Below are 13,313 nucleotides of genomic sequence, written 5' to 3' on the forward strand. Positions count from 1 at the left end.
GCAGTCACTGGTTTAACCCACCTCTTATGTTAGTTCACCAGAAGCGGAAACTGACTTCCTGGATCCTTTTGACTTGATGTATAGTCTGACTTGGGGAAAATAATCTAATTAACTTCATTTACTTGACTATTTAGTCATTACACTTACTACTTACTAAAAAGAAAAAAATGAAATGGGTCAATTTGACCTGCGACGGAAGATAGACACTGGGTCAAGAATTTTATACCGCTTCAGTGCTAATAATGAGCGATACCCATTTATGCAGAGGGATCTTATCAACACTTGAAACATTGTTTTGCAGGAACATTACTCATGTTCCTGGGTCAGTTTGACCTGTTATCCAAAAAGTGTCTGAAACAGTTAAACAAGAGCCAAAACGTGTGGTGTTCGTATTTCTGTTACTCAGCTAATGTTCATGGATCTGGTGGGTTTTCAAACAACACAATCGATTACTACTTTATAGAGCTAGAAATCTTACAACAGGTCAATCTGACCCGCAACATAACGAGACAGTTAATTGACCACAGCTGGTGACGAAGCTCCTATTGATTGACTTTACACACCAAAAAAAATGGAGTATTAAAATGTTAGCGTTAAATTATTGGGAGTGCTGAAGTGTAATTTGAACATTCTCAGAGTTAAACGGTGTCCACAGCAGGTGATAGACTTATCACATAGTGTTAGATTAACTCTACTAGATGTAATTAAGCTACACCTTCACACCTGCACGTCTCCATTGTGAGAGAGACAAGTCAGCACCATTTTCCTTCTCCTTATTTACTGGGAAACATTTAAAGGTATACTTCACTTATTTAGCCCATTATAGCAATAAAAAGTTAATATTTTGTCTATAATTAATTTGATACTGTCATTACTTTTCACGTACAATTAGTATCTTTAAAAACACATTTTGCAACTTGCTGTCGACTGAAAATGACATCACAAGGGCTCAGGTCACCAATCACAGCTCACCTGTTTTCTAGGTTTGGTCATGTGACATTCACAGGCTGAGCTGTGATTGGTGACCTGAGCCCTTGTGATGTCATTTTCAGTCGACAGCAATTTGCAAAATGTGTTTTTAAAGGTACTAATTGTACATGACAATATCATAATATATCATAATATAATGAAAATATCACATTTATTATAGGTAAAATATTAATGTTTGACTACCAAAAATGGCTAAATAAGTAAAGTATCGCTTTAAACAAAAGAACATGAAGTCATTTTCACTCACAAAAGAGACTGCACAGCAAAAACGGGAGATAAAAATTTGGGTATTTTCAACTCTGGCACAGTTAATTTCACACGTTCATTCGTTAATATTAACATCTCTCGTGTTAATGAAAGTAACTTGTTTTGAGTCGGTGTAATATTTTGATACTACTATACTGTAGTGTAAAATCAACACTGTTAAATTTCAACTACCATCACAACTCCATTTCAGTGTGAAAAAAATTGACTTTCCAAAATATTGTTTTAGCTATAATTAGCTGTTAGCTATATGTACCGTCTGCATAGCTATATTTAGCTATACAGACACTTAAAAGTTTTTAAATATAATTCTGTCGGTGTTGAATTAATTAACACTTTTTTGCTGTGATAGGTAGAAAGCAGACCTTGATTGAGTTTATTAATAATATACTGTAAGTTAAGTTATTTGTTCGGATAACAATATTGACCAAAATGCATTCAAGATCACACTGTTTAGCTCATTTATTTACTTCTTAAACATTATAAGCCATCCATTGCCGTGCCGGCAACAGTTACACACCAGTTAAGGAGCTGTGCATTGAGTTGACATCGTACGCTTCATCAAAAGGAAGGTTTTCTGTATTTTGCCATTTAAAAACAAAACCAAAAAAAAAAAAAAGCGACAAATCAATTGAGAAGATGATAAGGACATAAGGTGTTGTCCTGCTCGTAACGCTCTTTTCTGGCTATGCCGTTACACCTTTCATGCAAGTTCATATCTTTCATCTGTCTTTGTCGTCATCTCTGTGCAACTGGCAATGTAACACACTGGAAAAATGACAACAGAAAAAAGCCTGTACGTACAGTCATACAATACACGAGTACAAACATTATGAAAATGAGCTTACTCCCTAAACATGTTTATACAAAAATGTAAGAGGTGCTTCTTTTTTTTTTTCATCTTTCTTCACCCACCCCCCCTCTTGATACTCAGTTTTGAACTTTGAACTTTATTATGTTCTTGTTTTTACAACAGTTCCATGATACCGGAGGACAGTAGAAACATTTGGGACAGGACTGGTGCACAACATTAACAAACAAGTCAGTGAGTCACAACTCAAACAGAAGAAGATATTATAGTTTCATATGATCTTACTCAATATTTTCCCCCCATGCACTACACAATAGTCTTGGATGTTCATATATTACATATATGCTACATTCTCATATTTCTTATATCACTGATATAAAGGCAAACATATTCCAATGCAAAGTGTAAGCTCTGCTTTCTTTACATTTAAATTAGTATTATATGCTGAAGTCAGACAATTCCAACGGTATGACTTATAGCTCATAGCAAACATAAATATAGTTTGTAAATTGGATTTAATTCCTCTGATAGCAAGAATAGCAATTTCAACATTTGCTTTTTGTTTTTCTTCAACGATCACAATGTATATGTACATCACCAGAACTAAAGCAAGCTCAATTTGAACATTCGGATCTTCCAATTGTTGTTGTTTTGTGTTACACGCACAGAAATACACATAAAAATACACAATTAGTTTCCAGGAGAGGTTACAGCAGTTGATTTCTAATTGATATATTTCAAATGCATACCAAAACATCTTAAAAAACAAAAACAAAAAAGTTGCTCATATGCTCATTTCATAATGTCCTAATACTGTGTGCAGCCGCCCGCAGGTGGTCATAACAATGAAGTCCACTGATTAAATGCCATAACTGTCAAATGTATGAATACTTGTGTCCTGTGCCATATCTTTCGAGGGTCAAAGGTTGTAGAGCAGTCGTCACTGGTCGGCTCAACTGCCCCTACTCACACGTTTGCTGATGGGATGGGATGTTCTTCTTTTTTAGCCACGTGATATTCCATTAACTGTAAATCACACAGAGCCAGAGCATCAAGTGGTGCCAATACAAAACATAGAAATACAAGGAAGTAGGCCTACTTTTTTTGTTTTGTTTGCAGGAATGTATAAACAGTTTGAGCTTGATTGAAAATCTGGACCAAGTGTAATATCCCTGAGGAGCAAATATTTGGACTTTGTAAACAATTTTCTGAAAAATACACATCGAAAGTGGGCCTCTAACGTGATAATGAGGATAGAACCGGAAAAGGACGAGGACCGCACACGTGCATGTTTATGAGGCATCCTCCCACTCCATATTTTTCATCATTCTCATCAAAGATGGGTGTGTATGCCTCCAAAATACATCGGAAAAAACCCCCCTCAAATTTCACATAGTCATTAATTATTAGTTGTTTTCCATCCATCCATTTTCTTAACCGCTTATTTCTCACAAGGGTCGTGGGGGGTGCTGGAGTCTATCTCAGCTGGCTCTGGGCAGTAGGCGGGGACACCCTGAACTGGTTGACAGCCAATTGCAGCGCTGTTGTTTCATTTATTGTTTTATTTATTTATGTATTTATTTTTTTAATTTCACAGAGTAAATATAGAAAATAAAAGCACATTTTAAATAAGTCTTTTATTTTTGTTATGATATATTATTATGGATTCACTTTTTTTCTTTTTTTTTTAATTAAATACTCCAATTAATAAAACTAAACAAAAATGCTTATAGGGAATTATAGTGCAATATATGAAAGAAAAGGGCCTTTCCCACTGTTTCAAACGGTTCCCATGCATCTTGGTCAAAATACAGTAACTGGCCCAGGGTGTCCCCTGCCGACTGACCAAAGTCAGCTGAGATAGGCTCCAGCACCCCCCGCGACCCTTGTGAGGAATAAGCGGTCAAGAAAATGGATGGATGTTAATGAAACAGGCTCTGTTAAATGAACCCCTTAAAATGGTTGCTCGTTAACAAACGACACATGGTTCACATGATGGTTCAGACTCGGTGAAATGACAAAATGAATTTCTTAATTAAAACAACTCATGTGAAGTTACAGAAACGTAAAAAAAAAAAAAAAAAAAAAAAAAAAAAAGTCTTCCATTTAAGTTCCTGTACTGGACAGCGACCACAGAGCATCATGGCTAACACACCCAAAATATTATGAGTGTATAGTGCCACTGGAGGGCAGCATAAACAACATTTCCCACTGCTGTTTGGAGCGCTGTCAGTGTTGTTGAGTGTTTCTTACTGGGAGGGGATGCTGGGGGAGCCGGAGCGGTGGAAGTGGATGTTCTGCCACTTGCCGTCGCGGCGGTGCCACACGCGGGTCTCCTCGGACTGCATGGTGCGCGGCATGCCGCTGCCGTCCATGTACTGGGTCAGCCGAATGTAGGCGATGCACGCCGCGTTCTCCCCGATCAGGTGAACGTGCGGGTTCAAGAGAATGGTGTGCACGGGCTTGTTCCCTTTAGACAGGGCTGCAAATCAAGAAAATGTCATTGACACGTGAGTAATGTTTGATCACTTAATCTTTATATTTTTTTTTTTTTTTTTTTTTTTTTACAGATATCCTCAAATCTAATTTAATGTTTTTGAAATTTGATTTAACCGTGAGTTAATCACGTTATATTTACTCTAAATGTACAATAAAATATATTTTTCAAGTTTTTCATACTGCCCTGCGATTGGTTGGCAACCAGCCCAGGGTGTCCCCCGCCTAATGCCCAGAGCCAGCTGAGATAGGCGCCAGCAGCCCCCGCGACCCTTGTGAGGAATAAGCGGTCAAGAAAATGGATGGATGGAAAGTTTTTCATACTCTTCTTAATTAAAATAAAAGTGGACAAATGTGGTTACTGAATCCAAATGTGATCTTTTAGTTCATTGATATAGTCATTTTATAATAATTCATAAAGTTAACAGAGTTAAAAGGATTGTGACACATTGAGTCATACATTTGTGTTGAGGTAATTATCTGCCACTAGGTGGCATCAGTGTTTTATTAGTGACAGGAACGCTACATTTTTCTTTTCAAATTTGGAGCAATTGGTATTTGGAATATGAAACACCTCATGAACTCCAGGCCATTTTGTTCATTGTCTCCACAAATACAGTACATACAGGACTGTCTCAGAAAATTTGAATATTGTGAAAAAGTCCTTTATTTTCTGTAACACAATTAAAAAAACAAAAATATCATACATTCTGGATTCACTTGGAAACACTTGCAGGTGTTTCGAGTTAATTAGACGATTCAAGTGATTAGTTGAATAGCTTACCAGTATACTTTTTCATGATATTCTAATATTTTCAGATCGGATATTTGAGTTTTGTTTAAGCTGTAAACCATAATCAGCAATATTAAAATAATAAAAGGCTTGCAATATTTCAGTTGATTTGTAATGAATCCAGAATGTATGACATTTTTGTTTTTTTAATTGTATTACAGAAAATAAATTTTTTTATACTTAATATATTTAAATATTCTAATTTTCTGAGACAGCCCTGTATATTTTTATTTATGATTGCTAAATTGTACAAATGGTGTGTATGTATATAAAAAAAAATTAAAATAAATAAATAAATAAAAATGTCTCTTGTATTTAAATCTTCTTAATGCTAATTAAGGGCTTAGTTTTTGCTAAATCCAGTTAATGACTTTTTATGTGTTTAAATAAATAATTATAAATAATGAATAATATTTTTAATGAATAAATAAGAGTAACCCTCAAGTGCTCTTGTGTTCTTTTCTCATGTACAGATATATTATAGTTAGCAAAAACTGATGCAATAACTAAACTGAAAAAAAAACTTTTTTTAACGAAATAAAATAAAAATGAAAAAAAAAAAAAACGAATTGAAGCTACATCTTTACCAAGTAAAACTAACTATAATTACAGAAAAAGATGTCCTGTACAAAATGTAAAAAAAAAAAAAAAAAAGCCTTTAAAAAATAAACTTAGAAGGGCTGGAGAAGTTGGCAACACTGACTCTGCTTTTGTAAACTTTCCCACATGTTTAAAGACATTTTAGTGTAAGCAGTGCACATTAACGAGGACTCACTTTAAACAAAAACTGCCTAATAAATCTGTTCTGACAAATAAAAACAAATTGATCGAGAAATAGTTTAACTGGCAAGCCAAATCTAAAATGCAGCTGTGACTATTGATAAAGCAAACACCGGTTGGTTCTTACAACTTGATGTGGAAAAATGTGGAACTCTAACCATGCTGATGTTGGCTTGCCAAGCCATTGAGGTTTCTGGGACATAACCGGTTTATCAGAACTATTTTTACCTCGACTGCAGACATTTCACCATTTATAGCAACAGTCATTATTCTTTAGGGATTTTATTCCCAAGATGTCAGCATACCTGCAGGAGCTGTGAACTGATTAGAATGAAGAGTGACAGAGCCAACAATATGATTTTTTTTTTTTTTTTTACTGTACCCCCATCATTGTATCTAAAATACATTTAATCGTCAGGGTACTATAGCTTCCTCCCTCATTCCAAAACATGCACGGCAAGACTAAACTGCCCATAAACGGAAATGTGAGCGTGGACGGTTGTTTTTTTTTTATACAAGTTTGTCATTGACAAAGACATCATACTGTCGGTGATGGTTCGATTTGGAAGTTGGGCCAGTTATTTGGCGCTCTTGACCAACAGCTGGCTGCAACATATTTCACCGCTCAGACTTTAATGGACTGTTTAATTTATATAGTGTGCAAAATGCACTTTCAGCTCCAGGCAGCATCTTGCTCTAAAAGGTCATCATGGTTTATATCCGTGAACTCTCACCGTTCTCAAAGTAAAAGCGGTGGAAGTCGTGTCCTTCAACCAGATTTCCCAGTGCCTCGGGCTCAAAAGAAGTCAGACCGGGATCACAAATCTTCCTGCGACGGAAAAGACAGAAGAATGAGCAAAGCATTGGCACATTCAACAGTTGATGATCCTGCGACGCTTGGAAAAATGACTCACGCGTAGGCCTCAAAGTCTCCATTGTTGATAGACTCAATCAACTGCTCGGTGACTTTGATAATTTCCTGCTTGCGAGCTGCAATGGAAGATCACAAGACAACCATGACTGCACTCGGCTGATGTGAAATGACTTGCGAGCAGGCAAATGTAGGTCTGAGTAGATCTGATGTTAACTCTGCCTCAGATGATGGTCTACTCTAAAAGATATTAGCAATGGAAGGCACTTAGAAAAATCCTTTCAAAAAAACATCTCTGTTGTTCCTTTTATTTATCAAAGCAGAAAGCCTCCCATGACTAATAGTGACAGATGATGGCACAATTCCTTTCACCCAACAAAGTCAACAAAAACAAAACCAGGGTTTCCCCTCGAAAACTTGGCACTGGGGGAAACCCTGATTACTATTTGACTAAGGAATGTGTTGAATTACCTTTAGTGTTATTGGTGCAGGCTGGGGGATATTAAAAACATGGCTTATTTCGTGCAACAAAAAGCATTTGTTATATACTGTATATATACGGTACTTTGATGAGCACAGTACATATAACAGCTAATGTTAGGGTAAGAGGGGAATAGGGTGCGCCAGAAAGCATATGCAATTTTTCTTCCACCACAATACAAAAGAATGAATATGAGAAGCAATGGAAGTCATCAAAATCAATTTGAAAAAAAAAATCAACATGGAAGATGGAGACGTCAACATATATCATCCAGCACATTATGATCGTCTAATCTGATTTTCAAACATGATGCGATTTTGAGGCACTCTACATTGCGTGAGCAGTTTTCTGTCCAGTAGAAGGCTGGCTGACACAAGAGGAACCAGGTGGCGCATCCTCCCTCCCCAGCACATCACAACAGAGGGACTTACTTTGAAATGAGGAGGCGGGAGTCTGCCTTGACTCCGACATCTGTGAGGAACGGCTCTTAGAGCTCAAGATACCGCTCACTAAGCTGCCCAGACGAAGGGCTGCAAGAAGTTGCACGGGGGGGTTGGGTGGAGAGTGCGTGTGCGTTTATGTGAGGAAAACGTAGATAAGGATTACGTGGGAAGAAGAATTATATTCTTGACAAAACATCAGGACAGACGAAAAGTGGCCAAGTGGAAACATGTATGCAAAACTGAAGTTATCGCATCTGCGACGCACATAAACCACCAATGAAAAGAATGAAAGGAGTGGCATGACACCCGGAGTAAGGGAAAGTCTGCAGTTTGCTGTCAAGTGGAAACAAGGTGCAGAGCGCTGTCATTGTGTCGGTTGGGAAAAGGAAATAAAGGAAAGCACACAGTGGAAAGATCCATGTGAGCAGCACAGCTGCGGATTGGTTGACGGAACCACACAGCGTAGGTGTCAACCTCTCGCAACGTGTCCTACCTTTAACGTCCTCATCTTCGATGGTGGTGTTGGCACTCTCAATGGACTCCTTAACAATAAAAGAAAATGAAAAATCATTAACAATAAAAGTGTTTAATATATGAGAATAAAGATGAAGCAATGTTATTTTGTGAGAGTAATAATTACTGTTCTGTTTACTTGACGAGACATTTTGTTTACATATTAGCATAAACACCTACGTAATTTTACTGTCACGATATACTGCGAAGTAAACGTGTGTTTCTTAATAGGACAGTGTGTAGAATTTAGTGCCATCTAGTGGTGAACTAATAGAATGTAACAATGTTGAAGCATGTGCACTACGGTGCCTCAGACAGACCACACTTTGCAAGCCTACCACTAAATACCACCAATGCGGTTGATGCCATGGACTTCCGACTTCCGTGTTTCAACATATCAGTGCCGTTTCCGGCCACTGCTGGCCGCGTTCCAACACTCGCCGCCAATGAGCGGGAGCACTCAGGGCGTCACAGCTCTCTGAAGTGCTTTCGGACAACTGAGACAGACACACTACACACTCACACCCGTCGACAAGAACGCGCAACCGAGGGGCACAACGTCGGAAGAACAAGTATTGGCACGCGGCCCACATGTCGTAAACCGGAACCGGAATTGAAGCTGACGTGTGAAAACCTGGAAGTCGGAAGTCCCGCCTCCTCCGTGGCATATACCCCATTAGAGTGAACGAGCAAGCGTGACTAGCAAGACAAAAAAATAAATAAATAAATAACTCACTGCAGTGGCTAACAAGAGTGGCTAGCAAGAAGTAGCTGGAGTGGCTAACAAGAGCAGCTAGCGGGAGAAGCTAGCAAAAGGGGGGGCGGGTGCGACCAAAACACAGCACTGTGGATGCTGTCCAGTACAGGGGGGCACTCGCTAATGCTAAATGCTATCTTGATTGACAGTTCAACATATATATATATATATATATATATATATATATATATATATGTATATATATATATATATATATATACATGCAAAACTTGATTAATGGTGTGTTCTCTTGTTAGATAAAGATAAAAGGTCTAAAACAGTACCTTGTTTCCATCCACAGGATTGTGGATCACGGTCGTCTGTGGTTCCTAAAAAGAGCATGTGAGACCACGTTTGACTTAATCAACATCACCACCTTCATCATCACACCACAGAATGTCTTTGTAGCCTATCAAAACAAATGAACCCAACAGTTATTGTAATAAAAGCTGTGTTTGGATTTGGTTTTGTGTGCCTAATGTCTTAATTGTTCCCATGGTTACTGTATTATTGTAGTAGTAGTAAGGCTAAGGCAGTCTTCTATCTATTCTATCCATCTATCTAATCAAATGGCTTTTGTAGAATCCCTCCCACTGGCCAACTCTGACCTTCTAATCACTCACCCAGATTACACTAGATTATAACATCATTGTGTGTGCGTATGTGTGTGTGCGTGCACGTGCGCATGTGTATTTGTACACAGACGAGAACAGAGAGCAAGAAAGTGATATCCCCATGTTCATGCGTAATCATCTGCACAGCAAATAGGAGCACGGGGCCTTTTGACGTCATGCAGAGCGGCGGTCATGTGACCCGATACGCTCGCCCAATCACAGCACAGACACAGAATCAAACCATTCGGCTATGCACACTGAGCCAAGGAGGCGATAGACTCACACGCCAATCTCACGTAGACACGCATACGCGGCAGCAATCACAGAACATGCCTTCTTGATATGAATCACATGCAGATGGATGAAGATAGTATTGACATGCATACTTGTAGGTGCATGTAAATGGAGGGGGACAGCATTCTCTCAGAGAAAAGTGCTTTTGAGGTAGAGGCTGCCCGTTACGACAAATTTTAAAACTACACCAATCAAACCTACTTTAAGGAGTACAAATGATTGCTTAGTATCCGACATGCGTATGACTTTCTCATTCAAATGTTGCACAGCCATAAAAGCCAGCTCATTCAGGGATAGCCAAAACATGACCTACACGTTTTCGACCCATATGAAGGCCCCGGCCACAACATTAGGTACAACTGGAAATTCAAATGAAGTCCAATAGAAATTCATTGGAGTGCATTTAGACCGGTGATAATCCTCTGTAAGATATTTATTTATCAACATTTTGTAGGATGTGTAGATAAGTCATAGCACGCCGTATTAGAGCCATTAGTGATATTACAATAATTAAGTCATAAATGTATAAATAATTTTACATATTAAGTCTTAAAAAGAGATTATATTTGTTGTCATGAAAATTATCCTTAGCATTTGACACAGGTAAACTCACAAAAGCTATCTTGCTATGTGTTGACATATTAACACCATTATAAGTAGCCTATACATATTTTAATGTATATTTAGATTCTCATATGTAATGACCTTATACTTGCAATATTAGTTGTTTATTCTTCCCATAATATTATGACTTCATTCATGTACGTAACATTACAACTTTTTTCATAATTTTACTTTTTTTTTTTTTCCTTTTGATATGTAAATGTTCATATATGTCTGACAATTACTTAACAGTAGTGCCACCTCTCAGTTTTAGGCATCACAGTTCCAAACCACAGTATCCCTTGTTAATACAATCAATCTTTTTATCAATTACAGATAGTTCGTTTATGTATTGGGTCTCATTAAAACATGCAGGTGCACCAAATGAAGGGGCATAGACGTTTGTTATCAAATGAAATGGTCCCAAGAAAGCCGAGATCCGACACAAAAAAAAAAATGATGTGAGACAAAGGTGAACGTGTACCACATCCACATTGAGGAATGAGAAGGGTGAGGAGAAGTGAGGTTGACGGCTGGTTGGTTATGGAACGCACGGATTTGTGGATGAAGGTGTGGGTGTGGGTGAGTGTGTATACCAGTGCAGGAGCAGGGCCAGTGTCTTTAGGACTGGTCGCTGTGTTTGCTTTGTTGTTTACCTGCAAGGGGGCAGTGTAGAGGGAATATGACACTCGTACACAAACACACACACCCCTTGCACACTCACGCTTTTACATACAACCTAAGCACAGACCACAGTGATTTATGAGTGCCGAATTGATCACCTTCAGTGTGATTAATCAAATCTGGATGGAACTCTTTCAGCCCCTTTCTACTGTATCGGGTACTTCGGGAGTCTGGTGATATCAGGCACTGATACTAACGGCAAATAAAAGCTGACGTTGAGTAAGTCCTCATCGGCAGCAAATCATCATTTGCGGGAGAAAAAAAATGTACTCGGAGTAGTACTCATAGAATGAATACAGTGGTCCCTCGCTACTTCGCAGTTGACTTATTGCGGATTCACTACATTGCGCATTTGTATTTGGATCCAAAATTCCTATATTACAGGGTTTATCTTGGGTTGTACCTCGCCATATCGTGTACTTTTCAGAGATGATTAAAGAATCACCCAGAAAAAGTGTTCACCAGTCGGGCGATCGCTCACTATGATGATGTTTGCCTTGAACATTTTTGAAGGATTGTTAAAAAAAAAAAAAAAAAAAAAAAAAAAAACATCTTTGGATGATCAGTTCTCTCTCATTTATTGTGCAATAATAAAATCACTAAAATCTAATTGTTACATGTATTTGTTACATGATTTGATGCATTTTTATGCTTTATAAAACATTTATGTCTGAATTTTGGGAGGCTTGGAACGGATTAGGACATTTACATGGAAAACGCGTCTCTACTTACAAAATTTTCTAGTTAAGAACTTACTTCCAGAAGCAATTAATTTAATATGAAAAGGTACCATTGCATTCTTTATTTATGCTGCTATTTTACTTATTATATTTACAAAGTTACCAAGTGTTTAGAAGGGTGGGAACTGTGTGGAGGCTTCATTATGGCTCAGTAGAAGTGTAACTCGCCCCCAAAAAACAAACAAACAAATAAACAAACAAAAAATGTCCTCTACTTTGAGAAATTTACGGGTGGGTGTGGAACGTCACACTCGCAAAAAGTGAGGGAACACTGTAATATGAAAATCCGACTACCAATAAGAACCAGAACCAAAACAGAACCAAAAATTCACATATTTATTGACTTATTGTAGTGTAGCAAAGTGTCAACAAAAAGCCCACAACAACAATAAAAGAATTGATTGCAAAAAACAAAGGGCTGCATTAGTCTTTATGTATCATTTCTTAGTTAAGTTCTTTTTAAACATGTTAATGTTACTGAAACAATGGCTGTACAGTAAATAAAAGTTTTAAATGGCATCAATTTGACTCTCAAGGATTCATCGGTTACCATTTATTCTTGTGGGGAAAATTGTTTAGAAGTCAGAATAAAGCCCAGATTGGAAGGTATCTCGTCATGAGAAGTGGACACCCCTTGAAGTTCTACTTTAAATAGGTCGACTTGTAAGTGAGTTCATGAGAAGATACATAATCAATCAAACATTCTACTTGCTGACTAATCACTATCACCAGTCGGTTAGATCTGAAGAGTGGCTAAAAAAAAAAAAATGTAGGTTAGGTAAAAACACATCCTATTGTGGAAGTCTTTCTTTTTTTTTTTTCTTCTTTTACTACTGTGTGCGGATTAGTTTGATTTTGCTGTAATGGGATGAGGTCACATGGATGATGGATTAACTCCCATCGTAATGGGCATTGCAGTGTGATAATATTGTCAGCCAGAGTGCGACCGGGAGAAGAAAAGAAAAGGATGATCCTGCGAGAAATGTACCTCAGCCAATGTTGTCTGCGTCACCACTGTGAGATCAAGCAAATAAATAACCATCGCCCGCCGCCTGGCGTGACTTTCCCTGAATGATGATGTCGCTAAGTGCACAATGCATAATAATTATCTTTTATGCTCCTCAGACAGCAAACGTTCCATCAGAATTATGCATGAAACAAAGCTTTCACTTCACTTTG

The 13,313-nt window shown here is 37.9% G+C and overlaps 1 protein-coding gene across 13 annotated transcripts in view; it reads right to left on the bottom strand.

The window, feature by feature from the left end:
- Window positions 1-1,701: 1,701 nt before the first annotated feature.
- The window catches only part of camk2d2 (calcium/calmodulin-dependent protein kinase (CaM kinase) II delta 2), a 45,818-nt gene continuing 34,206 nt past the window's right edge, over window positions 1,702-13,313 (bottom strand). For 3 of the 13 annotated variants that reach the window (XM_077525480.1, XM_077525476.1, XM_077525478.1), the window contains 9 exons: window positions 11,307-11,366; window positions 9,484-9,528; window positions 8,423-8,471; window positions 7,918-8,016; window positions 7,477-7,497; window positions 7,049-7,124; window positions 6,869-6,963; window positions 4,319-4,547; window positions 1,702-3,091 (listed from right to left, as the gene is read on the bottom strand). In XM_077525480.1, the coding sequence (XP_077381606.1) occupies window positions 3,088-3,091; window positions 4,319-4,547; window positions 6,869-6,963; window positions 7,049-7,124; window positions 7,477-7,497; window positions 7,918-8,016; window positions 8,423-8,471; window positions 9,484-9,528; window positions 11,307-11,366 (678 nt within the window). In that variant the 3' untranslated portion in view covers window positions 1,702-3,087. Of the gene's footprint in view, window positions 3,092-4,314; window positions 4,548-6,868; window positions 6,964-7,048; window positions 7,125-7,476; window positions 7,498-7,917; window positions 8,017-8,422; window positions 8,472-9,483; window positions 9,529-11,306; window positions 11,367-13,313 lie in introns of those variants that run through there. The other 10 variants (XM_077525482.1, XM_077525481.1, XM_077525487.1 and 7 more) reach the window with 6 other exon arrangements.

The sequence above is a fragment of the Festucalex cinctus genome, chromosome 6, assembly GCF_051991245.1.
Source record: "Festucalex cinctus isolate MCC-2025b chromosome 6, RoL_Fcin_1.0, whole genome shotgun sequence".
NCBI lineage: Eukaryota > Metazoa > Chordata > Actinopteri > Syngnathiformes > Syngnathidae > Festucalex > Festucalex cinctus.